The 16,798-nt window shown below is 38.6% G+C and overlaps 1 protein-coding gene across 1 annotated transcript in view; it reads left to right on the top strand.

Annotated features, from left to right (window-relative positions):
* LOC129424011 (short transient receptor potential channel 5) overlaps positions 1 to 16,798 on the top strand; it is a 41,635-nt gene that overhangs the window by 7,587 nt on the left and 17,250 nt on the right. The window contains exons 2-4 of the mRNA XM_055180554.2: positions 8,491 to 8,657; positions 10,377 to 10,803; positions 14,071 to 14,592. Coding sequence (XP_055036529.2) covers positions 10,417 to 10,803; positions 14,071 to 14,592 — 909 coding nt within the window. The 5' untranslated portion in view covers positions 8,491 to 8,657; positions 10,377 to 10,416. The remainder of the gene's footprint in view (positions 1 to 8,490; positions 8,658 to 10,376; positions 10,804 to 14,070; positions 14,593 to 16,798) is intronic.

Here is a 16,798-nt window from a genome sequence, read left to right as displayed (position 1 = left end):
TACTGTCAGGTTCATATCCAATCAGAATCGTCTGTCTCTATTAAGGCCCGGTAAGCTGGCTCATTCATTGGTTAGGACTTCAAGAATCCCAAGGAAGGCCAAGCTATGTGTTTTGGTGTGGAGAGTGACGGGCAAATCGACCAATCACGCTTTGATTTCAAGTGGGCGGGTAAAAAACAAAGCATTGTAAGCCTTCATGAAGTCCTAATCATGCAACAAGCTGGATGCGAGCTGCCGTAAAACACCAAAGAAGAAGAAGTCCTAATCATAGACCGTCTAATGGCCCGAATCTCTGCGGTGAGAGTGGTTGAGGTAAATGGCAGAAAACGTGATTGACGTTGTGGCTAGTTTGATAGGGCTGAGGTAAAAACGAAATTACTTAAGCGGGTACTCGTGAAGAGCACAGCCGAGAGATGCGCGTGCAGCTGCGCTGCGTATATCAGACGTGAACACGAGAAAAATAATGGGTTTAATTATACTTTCACTTCCTGACAGTTTTACTTGAGTATAGTAATGACTGCAGGCGACGCCGAATTACATACAATATAATTACCTAACTAAATCTCAGAGAATGCAAAAACATTCACCGGGGCTCGGGCTAGGGATTTTGCGAGCCCGCAAAATATAACAGTTATAAGCCACAAGGAGGTGCACTGAGAATGCAGGGTGCTATATTTCCCCTTATGAAAAAAGACTAACAAGCTATCCTACAGCTAAATATATATTTACAAAAAACAAAAATTAAATGCAAATTTACAGAGCAGCAGAGTCTGTATTTGTGTTTATCAGTTAGATTAAAGTAATTTTAAACTTTAAAACTGCATTTAAAGGCAAACGATGCCATATTCTGTAATTTAACTTTGCGTGCTCAGAATTTTTACACGTTCACTGTATGATTTAACGAAATACGAATAGCCTAGTATTATATTCTGAATTTTAAAATTTATGAAAAACAAACTACTCTCAATTTATTTTGGTGTTTTTTCCCCCATGCTCACTTGTCTCCATTTTCCTGTTTTTAAGAATTAAGGCGGTGTAGTAAGTAGAACCTATCCATTAAATTTGTGACTTTCATTTATTGCGCCATGCGTAATTGCGCATGGAGAGGCATTTGCACTTCATTGCATATTTTGAAGGCCCAGCTGTAATACTCATGGTTCGCCACTGGTTTACACCAAACGCGAAGTGTGCAATCGCATCGCGTTGGTCGCTCTAGAGTACTCGTGGGATTTAACTTTGTGTCATGCGAATTTTTCACTCCAGTTGAATATTTTCAACTTGGGCGAAGACGCGTTTGAGTCAAATAGCACATGTTTTCACGGCAAACGCGCCGCCCATATCGCGTCATTCGCATCGGCCTACGTGAGGATGTGTCTGATCGCGTCTTTGCATTGACTTTGTATGTAATCTACTTGCGCAAATCGTTGAACTCGCATCTGGTGTAACGGTGGGTTTACCAAACGCAAAGTGTGCAATCGCATTGCGTTATTCGCTCTAGATTACTCGGGGGATTTAACTTAATGTCATGCGAATTTTTCCCTCCAGTTGAACATTTTATCTCGTCAATCAAGAGAAAACGCTTCCCCGCCAATGACGAGTATTTCCGTCTTTCTGCAATACCGCTATTTCCACAACTTTTTAAAACCAGAAGTATTGCCCTATGGCAAGCTGCTGCATGTCCGTGTCTGTTTTAAAGATCTCTCTGAATGGGATCTCTATGAAAAGTCCGTCACAAAAATGGAATTATCTCTGCTTTTTGCTCAAAATGTGGTGTTTTTGCAGAAACCTACCCATATTCAAAAGCTGATTACAAAAGAACTACTGAAGGCAGGATGAAACGTTTTTTTTGTTTGAAAGCAGAGGGTCTGTTCTTTCATTTGGTATATTGTATGTTTATATATTTGAAGAAGAACATTTTCTGGAAGGCATTAAACTTTTGTGAAAATCATGAAAAACGCTGGCGGGCAACTTTTTTAAAAAACGCTGGCGGTGAAAGAGTTAAAGACCTATTCTGAACTTTTAAAGGTACAGTTAAATGTTTTGTACCATTTAACTTTAACATTTAACTGGTACAAAATTGGTCCTGAAAGGTACCCAATAGGTCCTTAAGGTATAATATAATACCCCAAAAGGTACAACATTTCACTGTGTTTCACATTTAAATGTAAAAAAAGAACCTTTGAGGGTTCTACTCCAGTGACAGAAAATTTACCTTATTTCTGACAGTGAATAATATCCATAATTAAACAATAAAACATATCCATTTAATATCCAATCCTGAACCCACAACCTTTGCACTGCTAACGCAATGCTCTACCAGCTGAGTTCCCAACTTTTGTTCAAGAGTACAACGTTCGGAGTAATGGAGAAAATGTAAACACAGTAGATCTACAAAGAAGTGAAACAGTGGACAGAACAAACAGCTGCTTTGGAATTAAACCAGAGTGAATCTCAATATTTGTGTTCACACTACATGCTCACAGAGTGCAGTGTATGAATTCAGATGCTCTGGGATGCTTTGACAGGCTTGTGAAGAGTATGATTCTCTGTAGCTCCATCACTATGTCAAAATCAAAAAATTGGATTTGTTCCTCTTTAAAAACAACTCAGCTGCTGTTTATTGCTGCAGGCCAAAGCCTGTGTGATTCACAGGAGACTTTTGCTTTTTATCTCAAATGAGTGATTTTTGTTGTTGTTAAAACATACAGCAAAAATGTCTCACTCTCTTATTCCCTTTACACGCACACACAGGCACTAAATACATATTTATCCCTTTAAAATGAAGCTTACTCCCTATAGGGTTTCTTATTATGAGTTTTTAGGTCGCCTTGTTGTTCATCATGAAAACTTAATCTAAATTAAAATAAAGATATAATAGCCCCGATTGCTGTTGAAATGAACGTGTGATGCTATTGTAATAAATATGAAACATTTATGATGAATATAATATTTGATACATGAATGGTCTATTAGCAGGGCTGCCAGTCATAATTCTGCTACTCGGTAAGGGTGCAATAGTTAGTTTTGGACCAAATGCAGAATATGAATGTTTGCATATGTGAGAAAGCTGTACACATCTGTATGTATTCACTGCCAGACCGGACTGATGAACTAAAATGTATCAGCCCAGTTCAACAAACATGCTGAATAAAACATGGGCTTGATTCCCTGTGGAAACCTTGTTCAGATTTTATGAAGCAGCGAGGTGTAAAGAACAACACAGTAAACGGGAAAACAGACCGTCTCCCATCTTACGTAATGAATGAATGAAACACACAGTGTAAAGTGCATCAAATAAAAGTTTATGATATTCAAATTGGCAGGGACACAAACAGGCAGCTGTTCTGCTTTTGGCAAAGTCTACTGTATATCCAATGCCAAGAGGGGTGAAATGCATTGACAGTGCTAATAATAGTTTGACCATGCAAGACAAGTACTCTTTAAAGACATAATATGCAGTTATTTTACCTTAATATAACAGCTTCAAAGTTATTTCGGTGGTAAACAAAGTTATAGTAGGGTGAATCATCCTCCTGTTGAAGCTCGAGGAGGACGCCACTAGCAAAACCAGCAATGTAAGCTTGAGAGAACCACCCCTGACAAATCTCGCGAGAATCACGACTTGCTTTACGGCAACGACGTTACACACGTTAGGCTTGTTCAACTTCGTGCGGCGCTGCAAGAACCGACCGCCGGATGACGTCAAAGTACCGCGAGAATGATCCGAGACGGTTCCACAGAAAACTTTTCTTTACGTAAATAGAATGTTGGTTTATATTTTCGGGAACGTTTTTGGTTCCCAAATGTTACTTTTTAAGTTTTGTTTTTTGGTTCCCCAGGAAACTTTTCTCTACGTAAATAAAAAGTTAGTTTTTATTTTCTGGAACGTTTTCAGGAACGTTTTTGGTTTTCAAATGTTACTTTTTAAGTTTCGTTTTTGGTTACCGAGAAAACTTTTCTTTATGTAAATAGAACGCTAGTTTTTATTTTTGGGAAGGTTTTTGGTTCCAAAATGATACTTTTTAAGTTTTGTTTTGGAAAATTTTCTTTACGTAAATAGAAAGTTATTTTTTGTTTTCGGGAACGTTTTCGGGAACGTTTTTGGTTTTCAAATGTTACTTTTTAAGTTTCGTTTTTGGTTCCACAGAAAACTTTTCTTTACGTAAATAGAATGTTACTTTATATTTTCGGGAATGTTTTTAAGAACGTTTTTGGTTCCCAAATGTTACTTTTTAAGTTTTGTTTTTTGGTTACCCAGGAAACTTTTCTTTACGTAAATAGAATGTTAGTTTATATTTTCGGGAACATTTTCGGGAATGTTTTTGTTTTTCAAATCTTACTTTTTAAGTTTCGTTTTTGGTTCCCCAGAAAAATTTTCTTTACGTAAATAGAACGCTAGTTTTAATTTTTGGGAACGTTTTCGGGAACGTTTTTGGGAACGTTTTTTGGTTCCCAAATGTTACTTTTTAAGTTTTGTTTTTTTGTTCCCCAGGAAACTTTTCTTTAGGTAAATAGAATATTCGTTTTTATTTCCGGGAACGTTTACGGGAACGTTTTTGGTTTTAAAATGTTACTTTTTAAGTTTCGTTTTTGGTTCCCCAGAAAAATTTTCTTTAGGTAAATAGAATATTAGTTTTTATTTTCGGGAACGTTTTCGGGAACGTTTTTGGTTTTCAAATGTTACTTTTTAAGTTTTGTTTTTGGTTTCACAGAAAACTTTTCTTTACGTAAATAGAATTTTAGTTTATATTTTCGGGAACGTTTTTGGGAATGTTTTGGTTCCCGTTACTTTTTAAGTTTCGTTTTTTTGGTTCCCCAGGAAACTTTTTTTTTCGTAAATGGAACGTTAGTTTTTATTTTCTGGAACGTTCCCAGAAAGTTTTTGGTTCCTAGAACATTCCTCTAACCAGCAACTATCGTTAGGGGAACATTTTCGACAAAATATAGAGGACTTAAAACAGATAATTATTGACAGATAAATAAACATTTCATTCACTAGTTTAAAAAAGGACAATCATCTTACATTCAATGAATCTGTAGACCATAGTATGTTTTTGTGTCTTATTGTTCTATGATATAAACATTATTTTCAAAATCAGATTTTGTACGATTGCTGACAATTGCAAGAATTTCTTCTGGTGATAGTCTTTGAAGCATGATGCACATCTAGTAAAACCAAAGTGCTGATATACATTTCATATACAGTATGCTACATGATTAGCAATGTTATATGTATCATAATGTACTACCATGTCTAAAAACATGCCATATACAGTTGTGTTCAAAATTATTCAACCCCCAATGCTGTTAAGGGTTTTAGGGAATTTAGTGTACATTTGTAATTGTATTCAGAATGAAATCCTACAATGACTTCTTAAAGAATCATATGCAACTAAAATGACATCAATTGGTTTTGTAATATAGTAGTAAATGTTTCTTTTGTGAATTCTTCATTGACACAATTATTCAACCCCTTAAAGAACTACCACTCTGAAGAACAGAGGTTCATTGAAGTGTTATCAATCAGGTATTGAAAACACCTATGGATGTCAGGGAACAGCAATAAAGCCTAATAAGCACCAATTAGGCAGCTTGACTGTGATACTCAACTCCTTCTAAACATTTACTGGTGTGGTTACAAACATGGTGAAGTCAAAAGAATGGTCCAGGAAGACAAGAGAAGAGGTGATTAATCTTCAGAGGAAGGGCAATGGCTATAAGAAGATTGCAAAGATGTTAAACATACCAAGAGACACCATAGGAAGCATCATTCGCAAATTCAAGGCAAAGGGCACTGTTGAAACGCTTCCTGGTCGTGGCAGAAAAAAGATGCTAACTGCGACTGCTGTGCGCTATCTGAATCGTAGAGTGGAAAAAAGTCCCCGTGTGACTGCTGAGGAACTGAGAAAAGATTTGTCAGATGTGGGTACTGAAGTTTCTGCTCAGACAATACGGCGCACCCTGCGTACTGAAGGCCTCCATGCCAGAACTCCCAGGCGCACCCCCTTGCTGTCTCCAAAAAATAAGAAGAGTCGACTGCAGTATGCCAAAAGTCATGTGGACAAACCACAGAAGTTTTGGGATAGTGTTCTGTGGAAAATTAGAACTGTTTGGGCCCATGGATCAACGCTATGTTTGGAGGAGGAAAAACAAGGCCTATGAAGAAAAGAACACCTTGCCTACTGTGAAGCATGGTGGGGGGTCAATCATGCTTTGGGGCTGTTTTGCTTCTGCAGGTACAGGGAAACTTCAGCGTGTGCAAGGTACCATGAATTCTCTTCAGTAACAGGAGATATTGGATGACAATGTGTTGCAGTCCGTCACAAACCTGAGGCTTGGGAGACGTTGGACCTTTCAACAGGACAAGGATCCCAAGCATACCTCCAAATCCACTAGAGCATGGTTGCAGAAAAAAGGCTGGAACATTTTGAAGTGGCCATCGCAGTCACCAGACTTAAATCCGATTGAGAACCTCTGGTGGGACTTAAAGAAAGCAGTTGCAGTGCGCAAGCCGAAGAATTTGACTGAACTGGAGGCTTTTGCCCATGATGAATGGGCGAAGATACCCGTAGATCGCTGCAAGACACTTGTGTCAAGCTATGCTTCACGTTTAAAAGCTGTTTTAACTGTAAAAGGATGTTGTACTAAGTACTAAGATTGAATGTCACTTGGGGGTTGAATAAAACTGAAAATGATGTGAGCACAGAAAAGACATTTGTGGTTATTTCATTATAAATGTTATGTTATATTTGTCTGACCTACACATGCCTCTTTGATGTAATTGTAAATCTAAAACTATAATGTTAACAAATAATGTACTTATTTATATACTTAATGGACCAGAAAAAAAGCCATGATGATAAAACATTTACATTTATGCGTTGGCAGACACTTACAGTGCATTCAAGCTATACATTTGTATCAGTATGTGTGCTTCATGAGACTCAAACAACCTATGCGCTGCTAATGCTGTACCGATTGAGCCTAATGCTTTAAAATAATATTACATTGAAACTGATTGTTAATTGAGGATAAAGGTGTTAATTATTCTTCTAAATACACAACCCAGTTATATGTTTATTTCTTCACAACACTCTAGAGAATATCAATCAATTATTTTTAATGGGTTATCGATCTGCAGACAGGCCGATGCCAGGAAACACAGGCCGTCCATCCTATAGCAGTGATTCAGTCATGCAGGTAATGCACCTGCCCCTGCTCATTTCAAAATTACTGTTTTATGGATTGATAACAATGTGAGATCATATTTGCTGACGTTTACATTCATGTCACACAAAAAAAAACTTGACGAAAAGAGAGATAAGCCTGCTCACGAGAAAGAGATAGCATGAAACATATTTGCATATTTTCCTAACATGCCTGTCATAAAATGGTCAAAAATGGTCCCAAGCTGTCACTAGGACAGAACCTTTTTTAAGAGACAGTTACAGATGTATACATTTGGTACCAATATGTACCTTTTTTGAGGTGCTTCTGATGTCATAGAAGAAGCATTTTGTCTGAATGGTTCAATAAAGAACCTAACTTTCACAAAAGGTTCTTTAAAAAAGAGTTTTAGGGTTATTTGAGGTTCTTTGAGGACACAAAAATCGCTGTGAAGAACATTTTAAGCACCTTCATTTTGAAGAGATAAAGTAGCTCCCACTATTGCCAGACAGTTCTTGACCGTAAAAGATATTGACCCCTGTTGTCAAGTGAAATCATTTCTGATGGATGATTCAGGAGTTTCAATCACTGGTAGTGAACAGCACTCAGTGGAAATCAGGTTTCAATCAAGCCTGAACAAATTGAACAAAACACTCACAGTTAGACATCACTCATGTTCAAATGTTGAACTTTTGATTGTTAATATAAAACCATCATATTTGTTTAATTAATATATATTACGAGTTGCACAAGCAAGATGGTTTCCAAAGTCCATATTGGTCCATCTGATGGTATATTTCACCCACATCTTATTGAGCTTCAAGGAAACTCGTTGAATCAGATTTAGTTTTATTAGTTATTGGAGAAGACATTTGTCCAGTCACACACACCTTAATTTATCATACAAACTGATTTCAAATCCTCCAGGATTTTTATGAATGTTCAAATAAACACGCTCTTAAATGATTCATAGTTCAACAATTTTCTGTAAAGGCAAACCGCAATGTGCTCAGTTGAAATCGTTGCCAGTTTCTGGAAAAACTGAATCATTTAATTATTATGAATTTTGAGCTGATAAGCCAGCTGCATTCCTGGACCAAATGGATTGGAAAATTCAGGAAATTAAACAACCAAAACCTAAATATATCCTTATACATATCTATTCCAACAAACTGCAAAATAAATGAATGGTGGAATGGCACAATGGGTTAAACAGTAAGAAGGTCCACGGTTCAAGCCCTGATTGGCATTTCTGTCTGGAGTTTGCATGTTCTCCCGGACTCTGCATGGGTTTACTCCACTTATTTTGGTTTCCTCCCACAGGGCAAAAATGTGCAAGTTAAGTGATTTGGAGATGCCGAATTGTCTCTCTTCCAACCAGTGCATGGATTAACTTGGGTGGATCAAGATGCGTTTTGGTCGATCGGATCACAAGTGGACGACGGGGTGTAAAACGGTTTGAGCTCGTCCACTTTCGCCCACATTCAGAGGTAGTCAAAAAAACACATGTGTTCAAGCAGCCACAAAAGACTTCCGCCTATTGATCTAATGTATTGTACTGAGCACAATGATTTTCTATTAGCCATGACTTCTAGAGCGAACCCACATTGTTCGGATGATCTTTTGGCTTTCATTGATAAAACTGAAGCGTCTTTGGCTCTTACATTTGTTTCATTTTGAGAGCGTGTGACAGTTGCGCAAGCTTACTCATCAATTGCTCTGAAATATCAGAGAAAGCTCTTACATATTCATGTACAAAACACTGTGCATCATGTTTACTTTCAACACAAGCAGCGGACTCTGACCTGATATTATTGCGCGCCAATTTAAACCATTTATCCCGCTTGCTTTTAAACGACAGCAGAGAGACTCTCCCAAAGACCAACCCCTCAAAAAATCAGGACAGAAGGGGTCGAAAGTGGACAAAAGAGAGGATTAAAATACCAGGTGTAACGTGAATGTGTCTCTCTCTGTCACTTGTGATCCAATCAGACTGATCCCACCGGAAATCGTGTAGTCACGAAAAATTAGAATTTTCGTGTAGTCATGAAAAATTTGAATTTTTTCGTGTCCATGGCACGAAATTCAGCTTTTCTTCGTGCCTTGAGCACGAATGTCTTTGTCTTGTCACTCTTGTCACGAATTTTTTTATAAATAGTTTTTTGTGTTCGTGACTTTCTTTTTTGTGTCATTTTATGTATTTTTTTCTAATTTTTTCTATTTTTAAATCATTGTCGCTTGGGGTTGGGGTTAGATTTTGGGTTTGGGTGTACTTTTATGTATTGGTTTCTACTTGTTTTTCTTTTGCTTTTAAAACTATTCTTGTCTGGAGTTGGGTTTAGAGTTGGGGTTTGGGATAAGATGTCTAAAAATGTAACAGAAAACGATTCTACAACGGACATGAAAAACTATTTATATGAAATTGTGCGAGTGCACGACAAAGACATTCATGCGCAAGGCACGAAAAAAGCTGAATTTCGTGCGATGTTGGATCCAATAAACCAAAACGCATCTTAAAGGAAAACACCACCATTTTTCAATATTTTAATATGTTCTTACCTCAGCTTAGATGAATGAATACATACCTATCTTTTGTTAATGCGTGCACTTAATCTTTGTACAGCGCGTTGTGAATGTGTTAGCATTTAGCCTAGCCCCATTCATTCCTTAGGATCCAAACAGGGATGAATTTAGAAGCCACCAAACACTTCCATGTTTTCTCCATTTAAAGACTGTTAAATGAGTAGTTACATGGGTAAGTATGGTGGCACAAAATAAAATGTGGTGATTTTTAAGCGGATAAAAATGAGAACTATATTGTATGGCGGAAGGGCACTTAGTTTGCAGCACTTCGACCTCAGGCGCAGTAACATTATCACTCCTGACTACTCCCCCTCTCGCTCAAACTTCTGTCAATATTACTGCGCCCTGTGCTCTTCCGCCATACAATATAGTTCTCATTTTTATCCACCTTAAAAATCGCTACGTTTTATTTTGTGCCACCATACTTACTCATGTAACTATGTAACAGTCTTTAAATAGGGAAAACATGGAAGTGTGGTGTTCAATGGGTTAAATTCCGTCCACCACTACCTATACCTATTATACTAATTGTAGGTCGCTCTGGATAAAATCATCTGCCAAATGCATACATGTAATGTATTTTAAGAAGTCTTTATGAAAGTCTGAAATGACTTTTTTTTGTTCAGCTTGCCCTGGACTCTGGTCAGCCTGTGCCACCACGTCTTTATGAAACCAATGGCGCAGTTGTACTACAATAAGGCCAGTAACTCGCCGTACCGCGACCGCATCCCGCTACAAATCGTCCGGGCGGAGGTCGAGCTGTCCGCCAAAGAACGGGCTTACCTGACCGCGGTGGAGAAGGGCGACTATGCTGGAGTTAAGCAGGCCCTGGAGGAGGCCGAGATTTATTACAACATTAACATCAACTGCCTGGACTCGCTGGGCCGTAGCGCCCTACTCATTGCCATCGAGAATGAGAACCTGGAGGTGATGGAGCTGCTGCTGAGTCACGGCGTGCACATGGGTGACGCGCTCCTCTACGCCATCCGAAAGGAGGTGGTGGGAGCTGTGGAGCTGCTGCTGTCCTACAGGAAGCTTACAAGCGAGAAACAGGTGCGTGATGATTTTGAAAATGAATTTGTGAGCCTGTCTGTAAAATCTAGGCTAAAGTCTCATAATCTATTGATGAGATGAATAGCATTAACTTTAATTTGATTTCATATTGAATTCAATCTTTGACATGATCTTACTCAGTCAATATTAACGATATCAAGGTTATTTTTTTACAGAACGAGTTGATGTAGAAAACAGTAAAGCACAAAAAATGACTTTAACTAGGTTTTCACAGACTGGAATAATTTTTGTATTATATAGTTTAATTCAGCAGACATAAACAATAGATTAACATCAAATCCCTTATGACAGAATATGGCCATTTTTTCCCATCAAAAAGCTGTCTGTTTTTTTTTACTGTAATCTTTGCTAGGCATATGTGTTCTGTACTCTTCTACAAGTGAAAGTCACACACAGGCACAGTTTGAAACCTTTTAATTAGTTTGCATTCACCGGCTCTGTGTGGCTTTCACCACCATTATGGTGCTTTTATGAAACATCTTCAGATTTAATCACACAGCTTTTTGTAGTGAAATAAAAGTATAGAGATCAGGGTGAAGATATTTTAGATCTATAGCTGCTGGTAAGAAATTTGATGGATCATAGCTCCACTCTAGAATTTTGTTGATTTTGGGTTACAGCATTTGAAAAGGGTGGTAGGCTCTGTAAGAACATACATCACATTGGCAAGCAGCCTTTAAAGGATCGTCATTGGCCGCTACCAAGTCACCCCTAACAACCAAAGACAGTACCCTAGCAACCAATTAATAGAACATCATAAGGACATATGGCGGTTAGTTTAAATGACTCAAACTGGCAAGCAGCCTTTAAAGTATCATCATTGGTAGTTGCCAAGCCACTTCCTAGCAACCCTTGAACAAAGCCTATATCTACAACATTGTAGAGACATGGCAGTTGGTTTATATCACTTAAACTGGCAAGCAACCTTTGGAGTATCGCAACTGGCAGCTGCCAAGTCACTCCCCTAACAATCTATTTGAATGATATGATTGCAATTTAGTGGCAAAATAATATATTAAAATAACTGTAACACTTTACAACAAGGTTGTAGTTGTTGAAGGTCCTGTTTTTCCTGATCCCATATTTCAAACTTTGGTTAGTGTGTAATGTTGTAGTTAAATGTGCAATTTGTAAGAAATTTGCAGTAAAATATCCAAAAACCACTAGGCCAGTGTTATATATTTTGTCCAACTGATTACTATCAATATCTGTAATGTTTTCAACTACATGTAAACCATGAGAGAATTGCCATTCAAAACATTGACACGGGGCAGTGCAGTCTCCTGTCAATGACGTTAATATACACGTGACCCTTTGTTACCGCCTTTACTGACGTAAAAAGCGCATGACAACAGTGTCGTGGACAAATGCGGAAGTATGCGTTATCGCCTGTCGGGGTACACGCTTGTTTATGGACTATGATTACTCTTTACCGTCTGCCGCTGGGCCAACCAAACGACCCAAGAACAGTTTGGAACAAGACGAGAGAAAGAATGAGGATCAATATCGGTGTTTTATTATCTGGATGGAGAGAGCTTTGCAACATCTATGTAACATCTATGACTAACAATTTGAACATGAAATTATAACCATACATCATGGAATAAAACGATGTTATCAAACGCAACATTTATAAGACTTGATTACCTTATCCGTCAACATGATTTCTCGTTCGCGTCTGATTGATGGCCATCAGCGGAAGACTACAATTCCCATAATTCAATGCTGCTTCAGATTGCCGTTTTTGCGCCATCTAGTGGTGAATTCTACGTATTCCACCCTTAAAACATAAATAGGATCTGCAAAATTGCCAAGCAATATATTTTCTTTAATTCCCCTTTCAAAGCCTACAGCGAACGGCCGGTTTGGACTACAGCCCTCTACTTCCCGATTTCTAACTAAACTCCGCCCACAGGAATACGTCAGTCGCCAGCTTTGGCTCTGCTAAGCTAAGCTGCTGTCGAATCACAACACACTAAAATAGCTACACAATCAGAACTCGTTACGTATTTCTGAAGGAGGGACTTCATAGAACAAGAAAGACATCAGCCCATTTTAGGACAGTTAAAACAGCACTATAGAGATAAGTAAATTAATACAAAGCACATGATCGGGGGAACTATACATACAACAATACATACATATAACGCACAAGCACAGGACGCTAGACAACAGGGCATACGGGAACAAATCAAGAGGGAACAGTGGAAATGAATAAAAAAATGATGAGATGATCTAACAAGGAGACGAGGGGGCGGGGGCATAAATGAGACACGGAAGCTCACGGCCCAAACAAAGGCCATGTGCTACCTCACAGGACATGGGTACCGCCACGATCCTGCCACATGACTATGAACAATTACTATGACAGAACGGCAGGGTCATGACAACAATTGTTTATATTAGTGCATTGTGCAGTAACTAATGTTAACCGTTATAACTTTTGATTTTAAATTGACATGAACCAAGTTTATTAATTGCTATAAAGTACTATATATTGTTAGTTCAAGTTAGCTAATGCATTAACTGTAAACAAATACAATCTTATTGTAAAAGGTCACCAAAATGGAGAAGACCATATTTAAAGTGAAGTTGATTTTAAATCCACTTTTCTAACTGCAGTTATGGGGCGTGCACATCAAAGCTTTTATGCCCACGGCCGGCGTATGTTTTCAATTGTTCATTGCAACGGGAGATAGTTGCTTTAACAGAAATCACTTCTAAAAAACTACAGCAAATGGCTGGATTGCCTAAAACTAAGCCTCTTCCTGGGTTAGTGACATCACAAACCTCAAAATTTACATAAACGCTGCCCTAGGGAACACACCGCAAAGGTGGGCTTTTTTCGAAAACAGCCAATCACAACACACTGGGACAGCTAACCAATCTGAGCATAATTGAGTATTTCTGAGGGAGGGGCTTCATAGGCTACTAAATAGCCTGTTTTTATAAGAATGGAAACAGTAGTGCAGAATTAAGGTAATGTTTTTTAAACAAGCATCAACACAGTGTACCCCATGAACACAATCAAACCTTAGAAAACTCCAGATTTACCAACCCCCCCCCCCCCCCAAAAAAATATACAAAATAACAAAAAAGTGGATTCTTTAAATAGCCCCAAGCGTCAGAATGCTGAGGGAAATTTGCTGTATAAAAAGTTTAGGTGCAACTTTAAAATCTTTGTATGAGAAGACAGTGACTTCCCTATAAATTCCTCATTATTTTATTCAATTTGATCTCATATAGGTACCTTCTCTCATGATGGACACCCAGTTTTCCGAGTTTACACCTGATATCACACCTATCATGCTGGCTGCCCACACCAACAACTATGAGATAATCAAGCTCTTGGTCCAACGAAAAGTCACTATCCCCCGACCTCACCAGATCCGCTGTGACTGCGTGGAATGCGTTTCCAGTTCGGAAGTGGACAGCCTGCGCCATTCCCGTTCACGGCTGAACATCTACAAAACCCTCGCCAGCCCCTCTCTCATCGCCCTGTCCAGTGAAGACCCCATACTCACGGCCTTCAGGCTGGGCTGGGAACTGAAGGAGCTCAGTAAGGTGGAGAATGAGTTTCGTCAGGAGTACGAGGAGCTCTCGCAGCAGTGTAAACTCTTCGCTAAAGATCTGCTAGATCAGGCGCGCAGTTCCCGTGAGCTGGAGACCATCCTGAACCACCGGGATGACCACAGCGATGAGCTGGACCCTCGCGAGTGCAGAGACCTGGCCAAGCTTAAACTGGCCATTAAGTACCACCAAAAAGAGGTGAGGATCAAAGATGGAGAGAGTATCTTTTAGTGACCACATCACATTTCAATGTCTAGATGGATTTGGGGTGCTGTAGCATTTTGAAATTTTGTGTTTAAAAGACGTCAAGACGTTCAAACACAGCCCAGACGTCTAGGCTAAAACAAGGCAAAATATGTCAGTGATAATTTAATAGACGTCTAACCGTAGCCCAAATGTAAATGAAATAAAATCAAATAAATGAAAGCATACACTTTGTAATCTGCTTACATGATAAAATATCATACATCTCCCAGTTATTTTGACAAAAACAACATAGCTAGAAATTGGTTATATACTGAAAAAATACTGAACCAAGACAAGAAAAGTTTCCTGAAAACAAGCTGTAACTGAAAATGTTTCCTCGGAAAGTCGTAAAAGGTTTTCATAGGTTGGTTCTTTAACTGAGATGAGATAAAAGTTCATCTTTGTTATTGAACATTTTGAATGGTTGGGTTTAATAGGAACTGAAGCAGAATTGGCTTCTTTTATTCAACATAATGACATTGCATAGCAATGTAGGTCAGGCAATAGGAGAAATAGGATTTTTAAACTGTTATTTACACAATTCCTATAGGCAGGCACATCATTTCACAAATGCAATGTGTTAAAGGAACCTTTTTTGAGTCATTTCATAGGAAGAGATTTGTATTTCTCATTAAAACATTCGATCACGGCTTAGAAAGAAGTCTGGTGGCGCAAACGCTTGGCTAGACAAATTTTTTCTTTTGTAAGACTGTCTGTGTAAAGTCATGTCAGATAAAAGAGCCACCGATCATTGCCCCGCCCCTAACACAATCCCGAGCATCCATTAAAGGAATAGTCTACTCATTTTCAATATTAAAATATGTTATTACCTTAACTAAGAAGAGTTGATACATCCCTCTATCATCTGTGTGCGTGCACGTAAGCGCTGGAGCGCGCTGCGACGCTTCGATAGCATTTAGCTTAGCCCCATTCATTCAATGGTACCATTTAGAGATAAAGTTAGAAGTGACCAAACACATCAACGTTTTTCCTATTTAAGACGAGTAGTTATACGAGCAAGTTTGGTGGTACAAAATAAAACATAGCGCTTTTCTAAGCTGATTTACAAGAGGAACTACATTTTATGGCGTAACAGCACTTTTGGGAGTACTTCGACTCGGCGCAGTAACACCCTCCCTCTCCCATTATGAGAGTGAGAAGGGGAGCGGACTTTTCAGGCGAGTCGAAGTACTCCCAAAAGTGCTATTACGCCATAAAATATAGTTCCTCTTTTAAATCCGCTTAGAAAAGCGCTACGTTTTATTTTGTACCAAAAGAGATGAGAGAGATGACAGCTTTCTGGTTCTGGCTAGAGGGAATACAGCTACGGCATCTCGCAAGATGTTGTATTTAGGGTTAGATTCGGGGATAGGATTAGGATGAAAAACTACAGTTCTGGCTAGATGGGATACAGCAATGAGATTTTGGCAGTAGCTGTATCCTTTCTAGCTACAAACATGTGCTCCTGCGAGTGGGCGTGGTTTTAGCACCAAGAGCGGACACGCCCCCACCATTTGAGAGCAGAGAATCCTGCCTGTTTTTTTTGATAGCTTCAAAATATCGGACTTTACACAGAAGCTCTTTCATCTGTGTTTATATATAAATTGTACTTTATTTGATTTTATACCACGGGTCTGTTGAATGCTGTATTCTGATTGGCTGAGAACTGTTCCGTGGGTATGCATTAATTTCTGATAACCGCACACCTAACTTTTCAAATGTCTTAAAAATAGGCCCCAGAGCAATGTTTGTGGTAACCGTGATATAAGAGGAATAATCGACTCCGGTCCTTTGAATTATTTGAAGATAATGCACACCCGGGTAGTAACGGCACTCCGCTTCGCATTGTGCCGCATTGCACCTTGGGTGTGGATTATTTTCTTATAATTCAATGGCCCGTCATCAATTATTCCTTACTAAAACTCTGCCTACAGGTCCAGCTGAATACAATTTTACTTTAATAGTAATCTTCATCATAATCTCTAATGTTTCTGACATATTCAACAGATAGCAGATGGCTGCAAGAACGTTTCGAATGAACCAGATGTAAATATTTTATAAAGACATCATTTAAATTAATTTATACATTAATTTTACACGCAAGACTCTTAACTCCAGGTTAATTTGGAGCGAATGTAAATTTTGGGTAAAGGTATAC

Source organism: Misgurnus anguillicaudatus, chromosome 9 (assembly GCF_027580225.2).
Source record: "Misgurnus anguillicaudatus chromosome 9, ASM2758022v2, whole genome shotgun sequence".
NCBI lineage: Eukaryota > Metazoa > Chordata > Actinopteri > Cypriniformes > Cobitidae > Misgurnus > Misgurnus anguillicaudatus.
This window is presented reverse-complemented; position numbering and strand designations above follow the sequence as displayed.